Consider the following 25,358-nt stretch of genomic DNA (forward strand, 5'->3'; position numbering starts at 1 on the left):
TATTTTTTGTTCGATGGGGATGGTCTACCGAAGACTGATGATGATGATTTCACACAAATATAATAATTGCTCACTGTTTAGGCTGCTCATTCCTTCAACCAACTGGAAAGCCATTAGGCAAAACATTGAAATTGTGTTGTTCCAGTGAGTTCCTCCGAGTTCTGTGAACAACACGTCCTAAAACATGTTAATGGGTTTACAGGTCATATGCTTCATGCAGAGCTCGAGTTGGCTCAAGTGGCTCATTTTATTCCAGTTTACTGGTCTGGCATATGTCTCAGATTAACTTTTAAAAGATAATAGAGACAAATAATATAAAGAGATCTCCAAATTACAGCTCTACTGCTAATTTCCTCTATCTTTCTCTCTGTTCACCTATGTATATCCAGTCTAGGGTCTTCACACAGTCACAAGAAAATATAAGAACGATGCTGCGTTCAAGTGCTGTTGAAAAGTCTACTTTTAATTAATTCCAGCCGTAAATAATGTGTCTTGGAAATTCATCAATTGAATTGAGATTAAAACAGTACGTAGTAAGTTGCAATTTACTATCAAAATTCATGACTTCATCTGTTTTTATTATATACATTTTGAATATTTAAATGACCTGTTTCTAAATAATTGGACCAAACTATTTTCATGTCATCCTTTTGTTCTATAGTCATGGGAATACTCTCAAACACCTATCTAAGCATGACTGAAAAACAGAAACCGACCTGACCGTGCATGTGCATGGAAAAATCAGAAACTGATATTTTAAAAAGTAAATAAAAAAAAACTCACAAATAAACTTTCAAAGATAGTCAATAGTTTTATAGACATTTTTGACCCAAAACTCAATTTTTAAAGGTTTTTGGGTCATTCGGCTAAAGTTTGTGAAGGGTAATAACAATAACAACTTGTGTAATTAACACTCTAACACACAGCTGATAAGTCCATCCATTTTGTTATACTCTGGGCTTTATATTGGGCTTTGTACAGGTAGGCTAAATGTAAATGTTAATACATTGGGTTATGCATAGTGTTAAGCATCATGATATTTTTGATTTTCTTTTAGTCCATTAAAACATTTGATTGTGCTGCTTAAAACCAACAAATTCTAACAAAAAATGTTCCTTTAATCGTATTTACTTTATGGCTGTAAAAACATTGAATCCAAAGGATAACAGATTATTTCCAATACTGTCTCAAGAAAACAGATGCCATACAATAAAAATTGAGAAAAAAGTCTTTAAACCCAAAATTAGATCAGCACAAACTAACCCTCAAAACAAATATTTGTATGAAAATGTTAAACCACAACAATAACAAACATTTAGTCATTCAAAAAAACAAATCACAGAAAAACACTTAACATCCTGTCAACTTGTGCCACATAATAGACCTGACTTGATCTCTAAAAGTGAAGACTGTGGTGACTGAAGTGATGACTCTCAATGTTTACCATCATGCTGATACTATACCACACCAATAATTTCATCACTTTTAATGTCCCTCACTTTCATCGCCACAGCAACTCAATTGAGGTTTCCTAGAATCAGGATTGTTACATCCGGAACAACTTTAGCATTTTCCGAGGCATCAGTGAACGCATCGGGAGCATGAAGGGAATGATAGTAGCGGTGAGTCCAGCCCCTGGGTGGGGATTTGTGTGATTGATGGTCACCTCCCGAGAGTGTTTCATGGACTCGCCCCCTCTCCGCCTCTCTCTCTCTCTCTCTCTCTCTCTCTCTCTCTCTCTCTCTCTCTCTCTCTCTCTCTCTCTCTCTTGCTCTCTCTCTCTCTGAGAGCAGGAATGTGGAAACGGGAGTCCAGTCAGGCAGCGCCGCATGTCTCTGCACCGCACGGTAGTGAATAATTGATCATCGCCTCGGTTAAATGCATTGATGAGGAGGAAGTGATTAGTGAGGGGATTCTGCGGTCACTTTTTGGATTTACACTCTCAGGTCGAACGCATTTCTTCTCTGTTTCTCTTCGACTGGAGAAAAGTTTGCTCGGAGACCCAACATAGCTGGAGTCCGCAGATGGAAATAACCTCTCAGTGTACTACACCGAGCGCACCTCATTCCGGGGCTCCCCCAACATGTAAGCTTTCTTCTTTTTCATTTTCTTTAGCAGTGTTTACGTTGTTCACATTCCGACAGCCGGAGCACTGCGATCATACGACGTGTTCCTTGAGGTCACCCCTAACGAAAAGCCACTGTGTGTTCCTGTAGTGATTGTTTCTGCAGGGACTTGTCGTGTGTTTCCTGGACTAAATGTCCAGTTTAGTGGTACTTCATGGGTATTCCATCATAGTCTCATAACATGTCATAGACTGTATTGTTTGCAGTTGTGCTGTGGTCGTTTTAAAGTTCATTATATGGGTGATATTGCTGGTTTGTTGAAGGGTTAAAACTGCTGTCCACATTATACAAAATTCTCAGCAGCTATACTTCATAATACCAGTCCCAATAATAGGCTGCCTATACAGGATAAACTGGTGTTACTCTGCATATGCACTGCTGCCTGTGTGTGAGTGTTTAACCCAATAACTAAGACATTTTTTAAAATTTCTTAACATTTCTATATGATTGATAATAAAGAGAAGAAATAAGTAAGATGGAGATAATCATTGCCAGTCGGTTTATCAAACTTGAGCTGATTATTGATTGGCTTTAGTTTGATAATGTTTACCATTATGTATTAATGAAATCATAATTGTATTGAATCAATATTGAGTAATCTGTTATTGAACCACGTCCAGTTTTATTTGTCTATATATCTGCTGATTCCATCTTTTAAGTCCGCACAGAAAAACAGATCTAACTAATCAATCAAGTATCAGCCATGCCTGACTGATCATGTTATTATGGAAGCTCTGTTAATGAGTGAGACTCTCTTCCTTGGATACTTTCATATCTGTGATTCTTGTTGTTGAGTTGTTGTGTTCATGCTGCATTTTCTAATGATGGGCGACATGTTTCTGGTTTCCAACTGTGATTTTTCACATTATTCCAAAAGCCAACAACTTGTTCCTGCATGTGATTTTTCTGCCAGTGCTCAGTCTGGATGTTTCTCTTCCTCCTGACAGGGACCCGGAGTCACTGAGAAGGTGAAGACTGCTTGTGTTAAATGCTCACTGCAAGGCTTCCCACAACACAGTGACTGCTCATATAACTGCTGTTAGTTCAGGGACTGTGTGAACCGTTCGCAGACTGTTTACCATGGCGTCTAGTCTGACATGCACGGGTGTTATCTGGGCCCTGCTGTCCCTGCTGTGTGCTGCAGCCTCCTGCGTTGGCTTCTTCATGCCCTACTGGCTGCTGGGGACACAGATGGACAAGCCCGTGTCCTTTGGCACGTTCAGGCGGTGCTCCTACCCTGTGAGGGATGAAGAGAGGCAGGCCACGGTGATGCTGGAGCAGTGTGGGCGCTACGCCTCCTTCAACGGCATCCCAAGTCTGGAGTGGAGGATCTGCACGGTGGTGACGGGCGTGGGATGCGGCCTCCTCCTGCTGGTGGCGCTCACCGCTCTCATGGGCTGCTGCATCTCTGACCTCATCTCACGTACTATTGGTCGTGTGGCCGGTGGCATCCAGTTCGTAGGAGGTAAGATTACGTTTTTCTCTTCTTCTGTGTATGTTGGTGTATCAGTCTTGACACTGCCTCCACAGTGTGGTTAGTGGGTAGTTTTCATCTGACTGGGGGAGTACAGTACAGATGCTCTGATTACAGTCATGATGAGATCTGGGACTGTGAAGGTTTTAACAGTCAGATCACATACTGCTTATGCTTCACTTTGCATTTAAAGACTACAGATTCTCTCTAAGCTAAGATATAGATGTTTGCATAGATTTGGGAGGTTTTAATGGCTGTAATTAACTTCTCATCAAATTTATTTGGTACTCTTCAACATAAAGTGTTATTCATGAAAACAAAATCACATTAGCGAGGAAACAAGGAGACATAGAAATCCTGATAGTCTTGATAGATTCTACCTCTGGCCAACTTTTCTGCTGTCAGCCCAGAAAAGCCATCATTTCCTCAGATACCCGGGCTCCACAGGAAATGAAAAGTCTTCCAGTAAGACATTGGTCATCTTACTCACCTGATGATGTTGGATCAGTTTACATTTTTTTCCTGTAACTCAGGACCACAGTTTAAAGCGGCACTCACAGTGCTACATGCTACAAAACGTGCTACATTTACAAACTGAATTGTTGATTTCACATCAAGTGTGCTGGTATTCTGAGAACGGCTTTTCTTCACTTAAAGCTAAAAAAAAAAAACATAGAGGGGGTGACATATAGTGGAACATCTGAAAAACTCTTCAGAGCAGTGCCTCAGAGTTTCTTAATACCCTCCTGCATTTCAGTCTGTGAGACCCAATCTTCTGTGCAGCAGACTTTTGGCACGAGTTCATATCTTTTGTTTTGAGTTTGACTGATAAAATGATGGAAAATTGAGGTTCATTTGTGCTACAAGCATGCCCAAAGTCAGTCAGCGCAATTTTCTGCTCTGGGTTTGATCCAGAATGCGCCTCTTAAAGTTGAAAAGGAACCCACGCCCTTTCTCTTCGTAAAAATAGAGTTCTGTCCAAGCTGCAGCTCTGTTCCATGGAAATGTCTTCTTCTTTGTTTGTTTGATTATAGTAAGTGGACACAGCTCCGCACGACACAAGCTTTGTTTATATGTACTGTTGGTTTCTGCACATGTGTTCTCCTGGGACATGAGGTCTGGACGGAAAAGCGTCCACTGAAGCTCCCAAGTTTCTCTGCCCTAGTTTAAGAAGCTGCGGCGCTCCAGCCCTCTCATTAACTCAAAAACGTTTGCTCGCATACTGTGGCTCACCGCTCTGCTATTTACAACCCCCCCCTCCCCCCCTCCCCATCACTTCAGTTGGGCTTTAAAAAGTGATGTGACAGAAAAGCAGGTTGCAGGCAGATTTTGACAGAGCTGCCAGGTTTTTCAGAAGGATAAATCTTCAGAGGACCACCACAACGCGTGATGTCCTAGTTCTAAAAGGCTTAGCTACTTAGGAACATCAGTATTAATGATGTATAATATGGAGGATGATTAAGGTGAAGTGTGGCTGGTTTATTCAGAAATGTGCACTTTTATGTAAGGAGAGCCTCCTTTTAAGCTCACAGCAACCATATACATAGAGCATTACAGTGAGCTGCTATTTTTGGTTATAGGATTAAAAAATCCTTGTCTGTCTTTCCCGCGATTCCTCTCTTTCATAGACTCACAAATCCAGAGCCACACGTATGCAGATCGAGGGAAGGCGGGGTACAAAATACAAGGGGCACCGCTCAGATCTTTAAACTTGAATGCTGGTGAGCCAAAGGGCAGAGATGTCTCAGAAGGGCTAATTGGAAGTGACACAATCGGGAAGCTCAGTGGGCCGTTCCTTGTATTCCTCTTCTATCATTTACAACGGGAGATGAAATGTCGAGGAAGGCAGGGGAAGTTGGGAGGGAAGAGAAAAGAAAGGAAAAAAAAAAAAAAACTACCTGATGATTGAAACATTCAGCATTCACTTCTTATTAGCTGAGAAGCTCGCTGAGAAATAAAGATCCGCAGGGGGAAAAACCGAAATGTGTGCTGAGAGATAGGATCACATCTCAGCGATTAGCAGGGAGTGGGAGCAAATGAGGTGCACAGTTGGTTAAGGCAACGCACGCGAATTCACAAAATGCAAGGGAAGCCTCGCCGTTCACCGTCTGATGCCAGCGTTTCCTCCGCTCCTACTGTCGTCCACTAATGAAGAGTGTCTCACCAAAGAGGCCAGGTCCTCTGAACTGCCACAAATAAAACATTCACTTTATATCTCCCTGCAATTTATCTCAATCCCATGAAATAGATTAGAGCTGAAAGGCTTTATCAGCGCTTTATCTCATTAACTGCAGACCCGACTGAAAGAATAAGTTTTAACAATGACTATTATTGTTGTTGGTGTTGTTGTCGTTTACCTCTTCTAATGCTTATTTTGTCCCCTGTTCGCTGCAGGCAAGTTATTCTAGAGCTGGTTAATTGCTAATGGCAAGGGCCCAGATTTTCCTCTACCGTTCATGAGGGTTAGAGTCTGAGTATGAGACTGTTCTGGCTCATAAATCAAGGGCCTGGGATCTCTGTGCTGCTTACATTAAACAACTGCCTTCGCTGTAGTTCCTTGTCTTAGTTATGCAGCGGTGCGGACTCTCAACGACTGTGGCGCAGACGGGAGGTTCACACATTGAAAGATTCTTGACTTGGATTTGGTTGTTAGGGATTTTGATCCCCCCCACACCCCTCCCCACCTCACCCCTTCCCTCCCTCCTCTCCACCCCTCCCTCCTACAGAAGCACTGCCTCTTCTCTTTTTGGGTGCCCCCAAGCGGAGCTGCACACAGCATGAAGAAAAAAGCTATTTAACGTTTGTTTTCAACAGCTATGATGTAAGAACTTTTTGTACCGTTCTTACATATGTGGATTTCCCTTCAGCGCAATAACCCGCCTTAAATTTGTGCTTTTGTGTGTCCTCTTTTATTTCATCTCTTTCCTCACTGCACCTGACAGGCAGTTATGTTTTGACATTTGTCTCGACAGACTCCCGTCACTGGATGACTGGTCCGCTCCATCACCAGTTAAATATTAGGGATAGTGATGGGAGCCTGGGGCCTCTTCCACTCAGTTTCTAATGGACTTTTTTTTTTTCAGACTGAAACACTCCTAGTTCTAAAAGCGAGACACCTGATGTGCTCATGGGACGGTTCAGGAAATCTTTGGTTACATCTCCCAGTGACAAACTTAAACTGTTACTACCTCATGTCACAGTGGTGCAGTTGGAGCTTGAGAAAGAAGATGAGTGGTTGGAAAATGCAGGTTGCAGTGGTTGTGTTTCCTATAAAGCCAGAGATGAATTATAAAGGCCCACTATAGCTATACCCAGATAGTTTACTGTTTGATGTAAGTATTTATGTTTTATTGTCAAGGTAAAAGCTATTACATAACCTGGACCCTCCAAACCTTGAATTTCTGTCTTTTCTCTTTGTCTCTCTTGTTTGATTGTTGCCTTACTACAAAAGTTCTGACTGATTCCGCGCTGAACTTCAAATATGTTTGAAATCTGCAGATGTCTCAGAGGGCTCAGTTCCTGGCTCAGGCTGTCTCACTGACCCGATTGAACTTCCAGGTTTCAGCGATGGCCGCGAGCGGCGAGTCGGCTCCGACACCAGGATTTTTGTTTCAGATCTCAAAACCTTGTCTGAGACCGTCTAATTCAGCCACTGTGCGACTGACTTTAAGGGATTAATAGGCTTGTGATATAGCCAGCTGCCAAGCCCAACCATAGCGTTAAAAACGTAAAACCCCAAAATCATTTAAAAACTGGAAGGAAAACAATGCAAAGATGCCAAAAGTAGAGCTGTGTGATCTAATTTTACTCATACCTGATATAAACCCTGGCGCTCTGTTTTTCAAAGACAACAAAAGAGTAATCTTTTTCCACAACAAAAGAGCGGCTGTATTTCAGAGATGCCTTTGTTTTAGAATAAAAGGTGGAAATTTTGAGGACAGGAAGTTGTTTCTGTGGAATCAGATTCAACACATCGTTAAGGCTAAAAACACTGAATAATAAACTGTGAAGTTTTGTCCATTTAGTAACACAAATTGCAAATGTGGAGCCAGTTTATGTCACCGGAAACTGTACCCTGTTGCCCTTTCAAGACAATCAATCAAATAGAACGGTTGTGATCCAAAAAAACAAAGGCCCAAAAGATTGATTCGCAGCATTTGAAGCACATTAGGAGAGGCGGTGATGAAGCGCAGTTCCAAAACATACCGGAAATCTTTCGAAAGTATTGCTTTGACCTGCAGAGAATGTCAGCCGGATTGAAATCATTTTAATGCCTGATAAAAATGTCAGGAGATATAGCTACTCAAGGCCAGGGGGGGATATAGGCTGTATTTTATTGAGAAGGTGTTGAACTGCTATGTCCTTGAAACTGAAGGCTAAATAACAAGACAAACAATGTGATGCATGACAGGCTGCACTCAGCCTTTTTCCCTTTGCAGGGAGTTTGTTGGGACAGTATGTAGGGTACAAGCAAGAGGATTTCGAATACTGCTGTTTCAGAGGAGGTGCAGACCTATGTAGTGTAGTTTCCCCAAGGGATGTAAAAAAAACGGACGAAAAAGAACAGTTTGAAACCGCTCAACGCAGCATATTTCTCTGCTATAAGGGAAGGTTGTGGTCAGCAGGGAATCTATGGAGGCTAATTTTGTCTGTCATTATTGGGAGAAGTACCAAGAACTCTTTACAGTTTTTTGGAGGGAGATAAGATGTCATCACTGTGCAATGGGCTAAGAGCAGTTATTATTGATTAGAGACATTTAATGTCTATAACGTTAAATATTACCCCGCGGTTCTGACAGCTCTTTGATGAAATGAGATCAGAAAAATATGGGTTTTCACATGCATCTCTGCTTTATGATACGCCCCTGGGAGGTCTCTCGGAGGGAAATGACAAACTCGTAATTTATTTGACATAAATTTTTCTTTTGACCGGTTGCAAATCTTTTGGGTTAGATGTTTCACTTCCTCAGAGCAGAATAGAAGAAAAGGCTAAAGCTCTAAAGACAGTGAAAAGCAGAGACAGAATTGAAGTTGATGAAACCTTATTAGGCTGCTTTGTCTGAAATAAAAGGATGTGTTGTTTGGGGGGGGGGGGGCAGAAACAATTGGCTCTAGCCTCCGCAGTGTACACCGGCTTGCTGGCCACGCTGGTTGAATACTTCCCACACCAGCCTCCGCTAAAGCTGCAGTTGATCTGATATATCAAATAATTGGCTGTGTAGCCTTCTGGGAAAGCTTCTCCGTTTCGTTTTCTGGTTGATTGGCTCTGTTTACAGGTCTGTGCCAGCCTCTCGTTTGCCAACACTGGTGTGGAATGTCAGTAAATGAACAATATGAAGCTACAGAGAGGATACACACATAAAAATACATTCGACTCTGGGTCTGTTGTAGTTAAGTTCGCCTCTGTCGTAAGTGTATCGCTTCCTCTAGTAACCTGAATTCCCCCAGAGGTGACCCGCAGCACACAGCATGTAATACAGGATCCAGGTCATCCGGGCTAAATGAAATTCAATTTACCACATCTGTCTGCTGCACTACTGCTGTAGCTTAAAGTGTGGGTCAAGGGCATGAGCATGAGCAATTCATTTAAAGACATGTAAATAAATTAGAAATAGGCCGCCATTGTGGCTTCCAAAATGTTGCCAAGGGCCATTTGGCACAGGAGTGTGTTGTCCTGTTCGAGAGCCATACCAGCACAGCCAGGAGCTTTGTCCTTGTGTCAGCTTTGTGAGTTCTTGCCAGCTGGATCCCGCCCAGTCCCAGAATGTGTGCTTCCACTCCCCTCTCACCACCAGCACTCATTTTCAAGAGGTACAACAAAATGAAATCGCATCCATATGAGGAAGGCTTTGGGATGAAGAGCTCATGTTTCCAGGGGAGGATTCTGTCTGGAACAGTGTCTCGTGACAGTCATTGTTTAATGGTGTCGGATCACAAGACATTTCCGGGGCGATGGGTAAATATTCCCTGATGTGCCGCTTTATCCTTTTTACTTGCAAAAGCCTATCTGTATTCCTTCCTCCTCGAAGGCCTGCCAGGTTGATGTGATGATGATGAACTGCACTGTCTCATCTGCCATGTAGGCATTGCATAAAACTAATGAGATAGCACCGGCCCATATGTTTGAGAGGAGAAAGCCAGGCCTTTTCACTACGGACAAGAGTCTTGTGTAATGGTTTTTAGAACGCTATCTTGCTCTTCATTGCTTACATTTCCGGCCACTGATGGTTATAAAGTGGACATCTCTTCCTCTGGGTTGATTGATCACCTAAAGTGCCGACCACTCTTGAAACATTGTAATGCGCTCACGCAGACCGGCAGCTATTTCTGCACAACATACGGTTCCCTCAGACCCCCACCAACACCACCACCACGAGGGTGTTTCTGAGTCGGAGAGCAGCTAAACGTAACCCGTGTTTTTTTGTTTTTTTTTCTCCAACACTCTGGTTTATCTTTGTCCTTCACCCTTCACTCACTTCTCCTTTTCTGATCGTCTCCTTTCAGGTTATTACAGGTTACCGCTCTCAGTCTTTAACTCTCTATTTCGGGCTTGTTTCACCTTTCCCCTAATTCAGATTTCTGTGCACCCCTCTGTGTCCTTCCACTCTCCTTCTCCATCTCTTTCCATCGCTCTCCTCCTCACAGTGGCTGTTCACGTTGCTGTCTGCCACAAGCAGGAAAAAAAGTGTGGATTGGGCCAGTACCCAGTGACCCGAAGAGTGGACGTGGGCTCAGCCAGTAAGACAGAAAGAAAGAACAGATGAAAAAGAGAGACAGAAACAGGGAGAGAAACAGGGCGGAAAGCCCAGCATCAACAGGGATTTAGTTTTGTCAAACAGGAAGTCTGCGAAACCAAAGGACAGACAGAAAGGTTATTTCAGCCTGTTCCTCTGTTAAGTCATTGTTTTCACTGCCATAGTAGCAGGCGTGCTGCATATTGTGTTGTTTTTGTCACTGGGAACAGAACTGTTCCAGAAAACGTGTCTGGTGTGTCTGCAGCCGTGTCTGGCATTAATGCAGCCCGAGCAAGGGAGCCTGAGAGTTGAGGGGAATGAATGAATTTGTGAAACGAACTTGGTATTTGCTGGAACTATTGTTTGAGGGAAATGATTGACAGAAAATGAAACCACACCAATTTGGATAATCAATTGTAGTAATTTACCAAACAAAAATATCAAACATTTGCTGCTTCCAGCTCCTCTATTTGAGGAGTCTTTGTTTTTTGTTGTTGTTTTTTTATCATCGTAAATGAAGTAGTTTTTGGTTTGGCGGCTGCTGGTCAGACTGAACAAGCAATTTGATTGTGGCCTCTGGGAAATCAGAATTATTCAACAAGAGTCAGCCATGCTGTTTGCTCTGTGACGCTATACTGAGCCACAGCAGTACTTTGAGAAAAATGCTAACGTCAGCATGGTAACGTGATCACGAGGACGATGCTAAGATGCTGATGTTTACCCGTGTTCACCATCTTAGTGTTATAATGATACTTACTTTTGCTAATTAGCTCAAAACACAAAGTGCAGCAGACACTGATGGAAATATCATTAATCTTGCAGATCATAAGCCACTTGAAATTTTGACTTAATAATAGTACTAGATGAATCAATTAATGTTCTGGCCAGTTGCACAAAAAGCCTTAAGTTAAGATTCTCCATAAAGTCTAAGTTAAGGCTTCCTTAAAATAAAAACAGTTGCACAAAACCCCCTCAAGTCTTCTCCTTAAGGTACCTTAAAATGTTCACTTAAGTATTTAAGGTTTTCTCCTTATCTTAGTCTAATTAAGGACTCACTCAAAGTCGGATAAAACCGTTGCACAAAAGACCTTAGTGACCAAAATAAGGAAAAAAATCTAAAGGTATCTCTGACTTTATCTTAACTGCAACACGACCAAGTTAATAAAGAAATAAGTTTCTTTGCAACATCCTTAAGTAACTCCCTCAACTAAGGAGAAATTAAACCATAAGTGCCATACTTAAGAAGAAAACATCAGTTGTTTTGTGCGACCGGACCCTGATGACTATGGATGTTTGAACCAGATTTCATAGCAATTTCAATAGCAAGTTATTAGGATTCAGCCTCTAGGCAACGTGAATGTCTGTGTAAAATTTTATGGCAATCCATCCAATAGTAGTTGAGATATCTCTGACTCCTGCTGGCAGGCTGCTAGCACGGACCAAAACATGTTCATACACATGACACAAGCACAGATTATGAAAAGAATAGTTAATTGTAACTCTAGCCCTCAGGAACTTCATTAATATCTTTGTCAAGAGTTTTATTTTATGAGATGATTACCCAGGACACTCTCCTCTGCTGGAACAGAGAGGGCGAAGCAGACAGGAAAGTAATTGTTAACGCATATCACGTCTTTGCCTGCTGACATCTAAAACAGTGAGTATGTGTGAATGCATGAATCACCGCTCAGACAGATGCTTACCAGATGGCGGGGGCTCCGCTGCTCTGTATCACTGGTGACACACATTGTGGAGGGCATGTTTGATGTCATTGCCCCAGCCTGTACTTACAGTTGAGCAATACTTTAGTCACAGGTAGGGATACAAAAATAAACCCACCTTCATTCAACGTGAGTCGTCTTAGTACTTGTTTCTGTGGCAGATAAACCTTATTGTGTGAAGAGAAACACAAAGAGACAGCAAGGGAAAAGGAAAAAAAAAAACAGTTTTCCTGAACTTCACCACATGTTGTGTCTAATTAGGAAATGAAGAAGATGGAAAGCCCACATTTGACCCATTAGACATTTCTGACGGAGTCAGAGGCCATGAGTTGGCTGAATAAATGAATAAGTATGGATTGGGTAGATTGGGTCTGAGGAGCCCTGTGGGATAAAGTAGTTTGCTCAGTATTCATACCCTGTTTTACAGTCTCAGAGGCACCGTGCCTTTAACACTACAGTTAATTATAGCCTGTTCTTCCTAGTGAGGGGGAATGTGGGGTCAGAACTTCTTTTGTGCTGCCTCCTCGTAGGTCAAATAACAGGCCAGCAAGGAAATATAATATGTGCTGGATGTATTGAGACCGATCTGCAAATAAAATGGCTGCATAGAATATCCAAGAGAGGAGTCTATTTTTGGTAAAGGAATCCATAATAATTGCCTGTCCTTAGTTTATTTACTCTCAAACCAAAGGTACATCATATTGCAAACTTCTATATTCCTAAGAGACAGTACAAACCATGTTGTTTTTCTGCTTTTCGCCACTTACACTCGTGGACGTCTCATTTAATTTGACTCAATGGGTCCAAGTATTTCCTGCGTGTTATTCCTGAAAGGTCAGGAATATCTGCAAGAGCTGCATGAAGAGAGACCGAGCTCTCATGGCAAGTAATGTGTGGAAAAGAGTCGCCTCTATCTCTGGGAGAATTAGATCAGGGTCGACGTTCAGCTCTGGGAGAGAAGCTTTGTCCCTCGGTGGGTCACCCAAACACATGTGGCTGCTGGACGGTGGGGACAGGTGATGGTGGCATAAAAAAGCAGCTGAAGGTCAGATCAGAGGAGGACGGGGGGGCGGGGGGGGGGGGTCACCTGTGCACATGCATGTGTCCATCATGTCTGTTAATGACATGGTGACAGTAGTTTCGTGTGTGAAGGGGACATGTGCTGTGGTAAAGTGTGTATTCGTTGCTCCTTGTGTGTCTGTGTTTCCTCTGAGAGAGCCTCTAGCTGAGCCTGCATGTGGCTGAGTGTATTAATGTCCTGTGTGCTGAGGCCAGAGCCTGCGTTTGCTGTCTGCCTTAAGGAATGCTGGGAATTTGGGGTAAATATATTCTCTTGCCCCCTGCCCTCCCCTTGCCTCACTCAACTTCCCCATCTCCAGCGCCACTACAACTTTGATTCGCGGGGCTTTCAATGAGCACGTGTTGCACAATAGAAAGTGTTTGAACTGAATAAACGGTGCAGCTTTCCTTTTGTTGTCCGTGGACTAAAATCTATATTTAACTTGCGAATGTTAAGAGAGTCAAGGATGCTTCTGTTATGAATTCAGCCTATATAAATTAGAGGCGGCAAAACCCTTGAGAGAAGAAGTGTTTGCGTGTTTTGGTGATCAATATGAATAAGACTCCATTTGAACGAGTGGACTGGGCTTTTTTTTTTTTTTTTTTGAAGCCTTGAAGAAAACACACCATCAAAGGCACCTTGGCGTAGTAATAAGCAAAATGTCACTCCTGTCATTATCATAAAATGACAACCCTGTAATTGCGCTGCATGAAATTATGTATCAGGGGGAAAAAAAACAGAAAGTGTGCCATGCCTGAGTTTCTCTAAGTCTGTCACAAGCTCAACAATAATCTCCATTTTGTGGCCCACTTGTGGGGAGACTGGGGGGGGGTTAGTGTTTGGGTGGAAGGCCATGCAGTGTGAGTGCAGTTTTGCTTTGCTTCCCAGACTCTCATTCCAGCTGGTCAGCAGCAGTTGGGTGGGCTCTTCCCATTATAGGATCTGGTTTCCACAGCAGCAGGGGGTGCAGACCCATAGGAGAGACATGGAGAGAGAGGGAGAGGGGGGGGTCAACATTTGAAGAAATCTCCAGAGTCTTGTAAAAGTCGTTGGTCTGCTGCTCAGGCTGAACAAGTTAACCTTGTCTTTAGATTCAAGAAACAACACAACACCATTCTGCTGAGTTCATCTCCCGCAGTCTATTTTTACCCTCCAGGAGCAGACTGTAGCCTCAACAGTAAAATGGCACCTTGTTGACTGGCCTCCCCGTGAACCCGATAGGGAAAAACAATCAGCAACAACAACTGCAAGACATAAAGAAAGCCCCAGCAAGATGGAGCTCGAAGTCAGGCATATACCCAGTCGAGCCAGCAGACGAAGGCTGTGTAAGTGCTTCTGGAATAAGAGGCCCCAAGATGGGACGCCCATTCAGTCCACTGTAAGACAGAGTGTCTGGATGTATTTTGAGCCAGACCAAAATGCAGCCCCCTGAAACCATAACACAAGGTCTCTGGAATGCACAAAGTGAGCTTCATCCCAGAGAAAGCTAGTGGAGGCTATAAACAGGACAGAAGAAGTGCTCCATCCATATTTGTGTGTGTTTATGAAGATCTGGCCATATATAGGGTTGTTGTGAAAAACCGCATGGTGGAAGAGCTGTACGGAGCTGCCCGAGGGTTGGAAGCTATTATTAAATGCTATGCAAAGACAAGTGTTATCACAGATGAATTGGGAATGAAATAGTGTCAGAGTCTAAATCAGAGGAACTTTGCTTTAACAAGTCGGGTCAGGTGCAGTTTACAAATAGCTGAATGCTAGGTGGGGATAATGATATCAGCAGCGATACCTTATCTCTTCCCTCACCTGTTACAAGAGCAGAGAACATTAGCAAGACAATCTGCCCTCCACGGCCGCGCCGCCTCTTCCTCTGCTGCTTTCATGCACTTTATTACCATTAGTCACATATTCTCTTTTCTGTTTTGACTTACTTCTTGCTCGACTTATGTGTATGTTCTTTTTTTTTTTTTTTTTTTTTTTTGCTCAAACAGAAACAAAATGTCACAGACGACTCAAAGGAAAAGCGAAAGCTGAGAGGTTCTGCTCCTTTCCAAAGGCAGCATAGGAACAAAGGTAGTCTTTGATCCAGCACAGTGACTCTGCTCTCTGCTCTAATTCTGTTTCTGGACCAGTCTGAGCCCCAGCGTTGTTCTCCTCCCAGGCCTGACAAGCCAGCTACACCCAGCCCTTGGTCCATATAGGTTTGCCATGCGTCCCCATGGTAACAGCAACCTGGCTCTTGTTAGTTAGACCGTAATATTACAGAAAGTTTTTCTTGTTGTGATTTAGAGGCGTGTTGTGACTGAACTCAGGGCTTTTTAATCACAAATTCCAGCTATTGCTTGAGCTGGCTCATGACTTGACGTCTCTCGCGGGTGCTGGTGTGGATGAATCGAAATTATTAAATATGAGTTATTCTCTGGCTTTATAGACTCGCCAACATAATGAAAACACCAATCTTCGGTGAATAGCCCCAAGATAATGCAAACACTGACCACTGTCATTTGTCTGCTTTGTGTTGATGCTTTCATTTTACATAAATCGTCGCTAGACAAAGTAATCTGAATCCATTCAAAAGCAAAAATGGGATCGAATTATTATTTATTTTCTGACTGTTCCAGTGTGCAACATCTGAAAAAGAAAAAATGGATTTTTCTATGAAATACATGAACCTCATTACAGTGTCCACACTCCAGTGTTATAGCCTGACTGTAGGCACTATTACATGGGCAAATTGGAAGGAAACCAGCAAGGGTGTTACCTGTTAAGGTGAAGCAGAATGGAAGATTTGTAATAACAGAGTGATTATATGTGGAGCCAAGCCCTTAGGAGCTGAAGTGTATTGCTCTGCTGCCATTTGATATCATTCAACATCTACTTATCTCCTGCACCGCCAGCTAAGACGTGATAATTAGTGAATGTGTCGCTATCATGACTCTTCTGATAGTGCTACTCCAATGCTGGTCCTTTGTTGGCATTCCCCTCAGGGAGACTCCTGCTTTCCCTGCTTCCTGAAGCCTCCCCGTGTGTCTGCCGGAGCACGTAAAATGCAAGGAAAGTGAAGATACGGCTTTCATTAGAAAATTGTCAGAATGGCTTTTCCAATTGAATTTGGCTCATTCACAAGGCACGCATTTGATGTGACTATTTCAGGGTAAAATGACACAAATAAAAAAAAAGGAGATTCAGCTGATTGCCTGTCATAACAACATAGTTTCAGTGGCTGGCTGGTTGAGCTGTTCTGACAAAGTCGGAGCAGGTTAAGAAGTCGACATCGCTGAATATCCGTGAGAGCTGCTGCTGGATCTGAAAGTGAAGTCCTCCAGAGCTGTTCTGCTCGACGCGTTTCAGCCTGACCATGATGTGCTTCGCCATCTGACATTTGAAGATAACCACAGAGTAAATGGCTAGCTGGAGTGAGTGAGTGAGTGAGTGTGTGTGTGTGTGTGTGTGTGTGTGTGTGTGTTTTCTTTTTTTCAAACAGAGCACATGGATGCTGAATGGCTCGTCATGTGCAAAGAGGGAGATAATAGAAGCCGAGAAGTCACAGGCACTCAGGCCTGCTGATAACCCAGTGCAGACTGTCAGTCACACAGCGGAGTGGACAAAGCGTAGGCTGTACTCTGTTGATTGCTCTGCTTGATATCTGATGTGTGCTTTGATGTTATACCTGTGTCATTCTCCCACAGTTGACTGGGCCAGGAATGAAATAATGTCCATTATTGTTTTTTCCACCTCTGTAACAGCTCTTTGTCGCGAGGTGGCAGAGGTGGCAATTACAGAGGAAGGTGGGTTTGACACCCGTCACTCAGTAGTTACACTGAACCTCAAACATAAACGGCAGTGACATCAAGGCTAGTCTGGAAACCATCCGGTAAAACTGATCCGTGCTGCATGTACACAACGTCAATAAAAGCCGAGACAGCTGTGCGGCGTACAGAGACTCTGCAGTACCCCGCTGGGTTTTGAAGCAGTAAACGTCCATTATTATCTCAGCATCTTCCCCCTCCAGCTTCCACTGTGTCTGGAGCTCTGCGATCATTTAGCCTCCACTTCCTCAGGCAATGCAGTTGAAGATGAGTTATCCATTATTTTGCCTGTCAAAAAAAGCAGAGAAACGGCCGAAAGAGCAACGTGGACTCACTGGCTGCTGATCTGTGCTGGAAATGTCCTCCAGGATATGAGCAGGGTTTTTATTATGTATCTTGGCGGATGCTTCCAGTGTGATTAGACCAACTTTTGGATCAGACTGCAAAGCGAGAGCTGCACCTTTTAATGAAAAACAAATGGCCGCTCTGTTGGAGAAACTAATATATCTGTCTATGCTGCAATGGATTTCTGTCCGTCTGTAGAGGCGCTGAATGTTGGTGCAGAATAGAGGAGCTCTTCATTGTTTTGCCTGGAACCAAAACCTGATGTTTACCGTGGATGTTTACATTACTGAGGACTTTTCTGCTATCAGCATAACTGAATATACAGTGCCTTCACATGTCTGTCGGTTATCTGCAGGAATAAAAAAAATGACACCACCTGAGCTCAACTAAAAATAGTCATTTTTTCATGGGGGATTTCCCTTTAAAGCTGCCAGCACTCTTATAACTGAGTTATGTATTAATATGGCTATATTCGCAGTGAATTCATGATTTAAAAATAAGTGGTTTGGTGAGACAGGGAAACCAGCAGAGGCAAACAGTCCGAAATGAAGCATCTAAGGTTTGAAAGGAAATCGGACAGCTTTTTATTTTAAAGGACTGCAATCCCAAGGGGTCGTGCTGGTGTGAATGTTATAGCCTCTGGCTCTTCTACATCATGCTCTCAGTCCACAGGAAGGACTGAAAGAAAAATGGCAAATATATGGTTACTTGGTCAATCCACAATTTTGTTCTCTACCCTCCAGAGACAGTTACAGTGAAAGACTTGAGAGGAGCTAAGCACTTATTCCTGAGCAGTTGTCGGCCAGCTACTGGCAACTGGTGCGTGGAGATCCCCCACCCCCCCTCCGGCGGCATTGCATTCAGTTTGAAAAGGCACATTTATACTACACTCACAGACTATTCCAAAGTTAAAACAAAAAAAAAAGGCACTGGTGTTTTTACAATTACTTTCAGCATAGTCACAGTGAAATAGTTTTCTCTGCTGAAACATGGAATAGAGGGATAATCGACAAAGCCGAATGTAAAAAAAACCTGTGTTTGATAAGAAAACCAGATACATAAATGGGACGAAGTAACTGGGATGTGTTTCCTTTAAACTCCTTTGGGCAAGACTTTATGATTTCCTTCATAGAAAAAAGAGTTTTCTTTCTGAAATCCAGTCAGCAGCTCCCCTGGGTTTTCACAAACATCCTCTTTCTTGGAAGGCAACTGAACAAAACAACAATTCATAGCAGACAGCTTGTACAAAGGTATCACAGGGATTTAAAGGTGTCGTCGAGACAAAGTATTCAAACCAAAGCCATCCTTCCCACTGCTTATTGATGGGCTCTCAGCAGGGTGTCCTGAGTCAGGAAGACACCTGCCCCGAGCCACATTAATCTGTAATCATGATCAAAGCTCAGATCCATCAGCCCGGAGCCTGCTATAGTGTCCTCGCTTGAAGCTTTGTTGTTTTCAGCACGCTCTGCTCCCATCAGTGAGCCCTGCAGGCAACTACAGAGGCGGCGAGTGGTCGTCGTGGGGACAGTGCAGGGTGGAGACGCAGACAAAAGCAGGCACCAGGCCCGGGCTCGTGACAGGGGCGTCTGCAGGACTTATTGATCTCTGAAAAGAGATCTACATCCTCTCTTGAGCTATACCGACAGAGCACAGTTTGTCACTTGTGATGGTGAGCGACTTTGTCCTGTGTACTCTGGATGCGTTTTATACTGTTTCTCCGATCCTGATCTGCATTCTTCACATACAGCACTCTGTCGTTCTGTCTCTGACATCCAGCCATTGACCTTCTTTTGTCTTCTGTCTTAAAAACCCACCAAATGATTGATCCTCCACCATGTGTCTGGCAATTAAAGAAGCCCCGCTTCCGCCCTCAAACCTCGGCTAAACATATCCTCTAACATCCTCCTCTATCTCAGCGCTTTGTGATAATTACCCCGTTGTTAGACCTTGAGCTTGAGAAGTAACACCTAACCAAGGGCAACGTGTCGCGTGCAGAGCAGGACTGTGATTCATTGGCATGTATATGGCTGGCTGTATATCTTCAAGGAAGCAGTAATAGGTGGGGGCGGTGAGGTGAACACAGGGGAAAATGGGCTGCTGTTGCTTGAATGGCTGCTAATGTGAATCTCTTCAGTGATGATATTAAACAAGTCGAAAGACGATCAGTTATTATTATGTTGTAATGGTCTGAGCAAAACAAATGAACAGCCGAAAGCGGTACATAGGTTTTTCATGATCAATATTGATATGTATAGGGGCACAGCTCATTTCACAGAGGCCAAGGTGACACCTTCAAATGGCTTGTTTTGTCCATCCCCCAGTCGAACACCCAAGCATATTTAATTTACGATGACATGCAGCAGAGAGAAATGGCAAATGCTCACATTTAAAAACTGGAATCAGTCAATGTTTGGCATTTTTGCTTAAAAACAATTCAATTTTAATTTTGAATGACTGATTATTTGACTGTTTCTGCAGTAGATATGCATATCCTCTATCTCAACCACTGGCTCAAATGTCGGCTGCTCCACTTTTGAACTAGAGGAAAATACTCCACCCTCTCTCTCAACCTTTGCTTTCTGCTGTGGCATGTCAACTTTGATCCAAACCTAATCTACCAGCCCAATAGTGAGGTCCCTGCAGGGAACCCCGGGGCCCCAGGCCCAGCAACATTGCATCATCCGTCTTCAAGACAGGCTACAGGCAGGGGCCAAGCCTCTCGCGCCTGTCCTGTGGTGCTTGCATATGCAGAGCTATGTGGGGACGCTGAACCCCGAAGCCCTCATCTGGTGACCAGGTGGGCACCGGCGCAGTGGTGTGTCTCTTCCCCCACACACTGTCAGTGAGTCTGGAAGTGAAAAGCAGTGAAGACGACCCCCCCCCCCCCCCCACCACCTCCACAGGGAGGCCCAGGCCTCCTCAGAGGCAACAAGCAGGCGTGACCATACTTGCTCACTGAAGTGCCGGTGAGCAAATAGCATGGGAAGCTAGTTTTAATAGCTGCGGTGTTTGTGCAGTTTCCTCCTCTGGTCCCGTTCTGTTGTGGAAGCTTCTCACATATCGCACCATGATGTTTGCTGAAATAACATCTGATATTATTGTTTTCTTCCTGTTGTAAACTTCAGTCGTAGCTCTGTCACATCACCAGGTTAGAACAAACAGTGGGTCTCGCGGTTGTGCAAACACATGCACATGGTGCTGAGGCAGCCAGCGATGATCTCCATCAGCATGTTTGTTCTCCATTACGCTAAGATTTTAGGAGGACAGAGAACTGTTTGCGAGTCATTTGTGTGCCTGTTTGCTTGTGTTTTGTCACACAATGCATCCATCTGACAGCGGAGACTGTAGTTCAGTCTAGTCTCTAGCGACATTGTCTGAATCTTTAGAAGTTGGTGAAGAAGTTACTCACATTCAAATAAATTTTTTTTTTTATCTTGAAACTGCATTTTTTGCAGAATCCGCACTATAATCATCAGTTTTACAGAAATCCCAATGAATAAATGAATAAAACTGCAATCTTGTTGACATTCAGCATTAAATCTCCACCGTGCTGCAGCAGACAGACAGCCAGCCTTATGGTGAGTTGTTTACTCTGGCAAGTACACTCAGAAAGTCTTGCAATTGTGGCAAAGTGAATGACATGTTGCCCCGGACAAAGCCGCCCGAGGCTGAGCTCCTCGTTTGTTCCTTTGGAGAGGAAAATCAAACACAGCTTCAACAAACGCCGTCGTAACATGGAGGTGAAGGAGACAAACGGCCTGTTTCAGCTGAAGCCAGATGACGATTAATCATGATATTAGAAATTACCCAATTTGAACTTTTTCTTTCCTTTTTTTCCCCTTTTTTTAGCAGAAAAATAACCCATGAAATGAGGCATTTTAGATAGCAGCTCATCTTTAACCATCCCTTCCCTCATCTCTCCCCCACTTCTCTCTGCACCAGCACACTGAGTAAAGAATACATTAGGGGGTAATGAAATAAGGGCATTTAAAGAAAGATTTGAATTGAGTGTCAGTCATGGGTAGACGATCACATTACCAGTTGTCCATTGCACTGACTTTCCTTCCCATTTAAAGGTATTATGAAAGCCTCTAAAATGTAATTACGGTGGAAATGGGCTCATGTCTGTGCTGCTGAAATGATCAGGAATATACAGAGAATTTTATTTTGCTATTCTTTTTCTTGTTGCCGGTGCCCATATGGCAGCAGTTGGAGACTTTATTAGATAAGGGAATCATCCCTTGGCAGCTCTCGGCTATCCTGCCCTACATTTCCTGTGGAGTGCATTTACATGAATCGAATGAAGCTGCAACCTGCACTCGGTCCATTTGTAGGTACAAATCCTTTATACTGAGGTAAAAGGAGATTCAGACGTGGATGTCAGACGCTTTTTAATCAGCCTCTTCCTCCCCTGTGCCCCCAAACCTCAGATCTGTTACCTCCACTTTCCTCCACCTCGTTTTCAGGGGCTGCTGAAGGTTGATGGGAGCTGAGGCTTGGGGGTGGAGGGGCTTGTGAAAGGAAAGGGGCACTCAGGAGGCCACCCGTGGAATCTCTGTATATCACCACAGAAAGTGGGAGGGATTTTTACACCTCTACAGGCTCCAGAGTTGTCACCCCCCCACACCCCCCCAGTGCCTCCCAGTCAGCATCATAAACTGTGCAGCAGCAGCTGCTGTCAGACAGAAAGGTGGAGAGAGAGGAGTGACGCCCTGCTATCTCACTTACCATCTCCTTTAAATAAAGGCCAGCAAGCATGGTGTCTGTGTGTGTGTGTTTGTGGGGGGGTGGGGGGTGGGGTGGGGGTTTACACAGACGAGCGGAAGATGTGGCACCCATCCCTACAGCGATTCACCAGATGGAGCAGATCTAAATCAAGTTCCCCCTGCTATAAATACAATGGAAAACAGGCAGACACAGGGAATAATAAGCGGCAGCATATGCCGTGGTCAACCTCTGTGGGGAGAAATGAGTGCTATTCCTCCATGCTTTGCATTTCTCCTCTGAATCCATCCATGAAGGCGCTCGGTTTAGCACGCACCACGGCAGAGGGAGCAGCTCTGGCAGCAGGACATGCCAGTCACTCCAGTGGCTCCATTTCCATGTTTTCTCTGCTGAGGGGGGAAAGAAACAAAAACAAAAAAACAAGTTGTATCCAATGAAAATGAACTTATGTGATAAAATACTGCAATCACCTTCATGGTCCAGCAACTGCTCAATATTACCAGAGACTCTGTGCCTCATAGCTCTGTAATTAAATGTTGAACAAGAGGCTAGCTGGGTTAAAAGTGGTTGTGGTCCACCCCCCTCCCTCCTCCCCCCTCCCTCTCTGCCTATCGGGTATCATAATCTGTGGATGGGTGGAGGAGGGTTATCTTTGTTGGCCCATGAGGATCAATTAAGCCATCAGGAGGCAGAGACAGCAATAAGACATGTAATGGAAGGTCTGTGTTCCTCGGGGAGCAGTGTTAAATTCATCACCGCCTCATGTTCACACATTTATCACTGGCACATTACAACTTGTAATCAGTCACAGATGTCAGGGGCGCTGCCGACTTCCCTGTCACTGCTCACGTCTTGACACCGGCATCAGTTACTATATAATGCATTTAATGTATGTTCCTTCAAACCGCGGACCTCTATGTGAGGATGTGATGTGGATAGATTAAATTAATTAGGTCATAAATTACAATATTGGAGCATGAAATCTTTATGGTATCTTTGATTCATATAAATGGAAGATTTTCATCACAAAAATTGCAAGTGGTAGCGGATGCTGTGGTAACAACTTCCCATTTGAAATGAGCTTCCAGTTGAGAGTATCACCTTCAACACATGAAGTGTGATCCCGGGGTATGAATGTTTCATCTCCACCTTTTATAACACGTCTGTCTGTCTGGCAGGCAGAGTTGGCTAAATCTATTTGCAGCTTTCTGAGAGAGAGTTGGTTTCACACCTCTTCCCACAAGTTGGTTTCATTCTAACACTGCTGGTGCCAAAATGGGGGGAAAAAAAGCTATTTGCCAGACTAAGGTGCCTGATGTGTGTATTCCCTCCCGGCCAATCGGAGTACAGCTCAACTTCCGAGCTGAGGAGTTGCACGTGTCGCGTTGCCGAGGTGAAGACGGGTCTCAGCGCGGCGGTTCAGTGTGTCCTGCACCAAAATACTGCTGCGCTGCACCTTGTAATTTCTCTGTTGTTTTGGAGTGAAACAGTTTTGGTTGCACAGCCAATCCGCAGATTTCACTTTTGCTCATTGTGGTCTGGCAGGAAATTTCAACCACGCTGTGCAACAGTTGAGTGACGGCCCTCTGCTTCACTCGTGCATCATTATAAACTCTTACTGCGTCTGACTGCAGGAACACACCACTCACTTGGCGGCCGTTGGTCTTTCCATCTGATTAACATTTGGCACTTCAAACCGTAAAAAAAGTAGGGAATAGTTGTTGTCATCGTCTGCAACTTTCTCATATGTTAACCAGAAAAACTGGCCAGAAACGAACAAAGAATGACATTTAATTTTACATGTGTAGAAAGAGTCACATCATCTAAACTGCCCCCCCATAGTTCTATGATTTCTGAGTGTACGATCTCTATGGTGGTGTAAGGATGAGGCTCTCACAGGATACAACATAGCTTCCCAAACACACTTTTACCTCCTGTAAAGCAACATTTTTTTAAGGCCTTCATGATGCACAAGTGTTTCAACAAACAGTTTCAGTTTCCATCCTCTCCCTCCTCCTGAAGCTGCCTTTCTTGTGGCCTTTCACTCTTTATATGGTATCCGTTGGTTTAAAGTTCAGAATGAACCTTTACAGTGATATGTTAATATGTCATGTCCCACCTCAGATTCTCGTTTCAGTAGAAAACAGATTTTACAGGCTCTTAGGTCTTCCATGTTGTTCCTAGCCCCATAATACTTTGCTTGAATTATGAGCTCGGCTTTTGCCCACCAACACCGCTAAAGCTAACTAAATAACTCATTATATCTCATTTATTAAATATGTATATAATAAGTATTTGATAGGTAAGGTATTGAGGCCAGGAATAGCATGGATACCTGATACCTCTTTCTGTTTATGATCTGTATGCAGATTTTTAGAAGGATGAGTTTTAATAGACAGAGTCGAGACATCAAATATTATTGTTGCAGCAATTTTTCTAACCTTTCTGTGGTTAGAGGCTGAGTCCAACAGTAGATGTACGTACCACCTGTTAACCAGTGTGTCTGTACTTTGGTCTCTTCAACTAATTGCACCCCTGCCTTGCTGTGCTCATAATGTTTAAGAGTTAGCAGGTACCTGTATTTTCATTAATAAGGCCCTGCGCAGTGGATCCCTCAAAGAAAACAAGGAGAACGGAGCCGCTGTGAGAGTCTTGCAGAGCGCTGCCTGCCTAGTTGGACTTTGCCATATGGTGTTGGTGGAGGAGCCAGCGCCTGGGGAGGATGCAGCCGTATGGTGGCAGGAAATACACAGACACAGCAGTATGGCAAAACAAGACAGAAGAGGAATGCAAGTCTCCTCACTGCAATGCAAACAGCAGACCGAACATGAGTACATGCAGTATGACAGAGACAAATGAACGAGAGGATGAGAATGGAAATGGGTCAAAACTGACCTTCAAACTAAATTTACAAGGTGCGCAATAATTCATCTGTTCTCAGCACAGCCAGGAAGACTAATGTCTTTTAATACATCACTCTGCATCTGCATCTTTTTCCCTCTCTCTTCCCGTCACGTTAAACGTCTTAACAAAAGAGCCCTGCTGAAATCTGTTGTCCTCCAGAGTGCCACAAGTTTCATAATAAATTCAGCCTTTGCCACGATCTCATCAGTGACTCCCCGAGTCCGGTCCGCTGCCGTTTGACATTTTAAAGGCCTTTCTGTTCCGCTTTCTGTTCCACACTTGGAAAGAACGATTGTGGAGCATTCAGAGGATTGATGAGGAACTAAAAGGGCTAAAAACCAGCCCGATGAATCAGTTAGCGGCGGTGAATGGGCGGCTGAGTAGGTGGGGGTGGCTCTCTCCTGTATTTTGCGCGACCTTTTCAGAACGACTCAGAGGATTTCCGTGCCATCTGTACCCTCCG

General features: G+C 43.8%; 1 protein-coding gene across 1 annotated transcript in view; it reads left to right on the forward strand.

The window, feature by feature from the left end:
• Nucleotides 1-1,778: 1,778 nt before the first annotated feature.
• Nucleotides 1,779-25,358, forward strand: part of LOC130168087 (LHFPL tetraspan subfamily member 6 protein) — a 43,607-nt gene continuing 20,027 nt past the window's right edge. Inside the window, exons 1-2 of the mRNA XM_056374674.1 lie at nt 1,779-2,085; nt 3,074-3,591. Of these exons, the coding sequence (XP_056230649.1) occupies nt 3,207-3,591 (385 nt within the window). The 5' untranslated portion in view covers nt 1,779-2,085; nt 3,074-3,206. The remainder of the gene's footprint in view (nt 2,086-3,073; nt 3,592-25,358) is intronic.

The sequence above is a fragment of the Seriola aureovittata genome, chromosome 4, assembly GCF_021018895.1.
Source record: "Seriola aureovittata isolate HTS-2021-v1 ecotype China chromosome 4, ASM2101889v1, whole genome shotgun sequence".
Lineage (NCBI taxonomy): Eukaryota > Metazoa > Chordata > Actinopteri > Carangiformes > Carangidae > Seriola > Seriola aureovittata.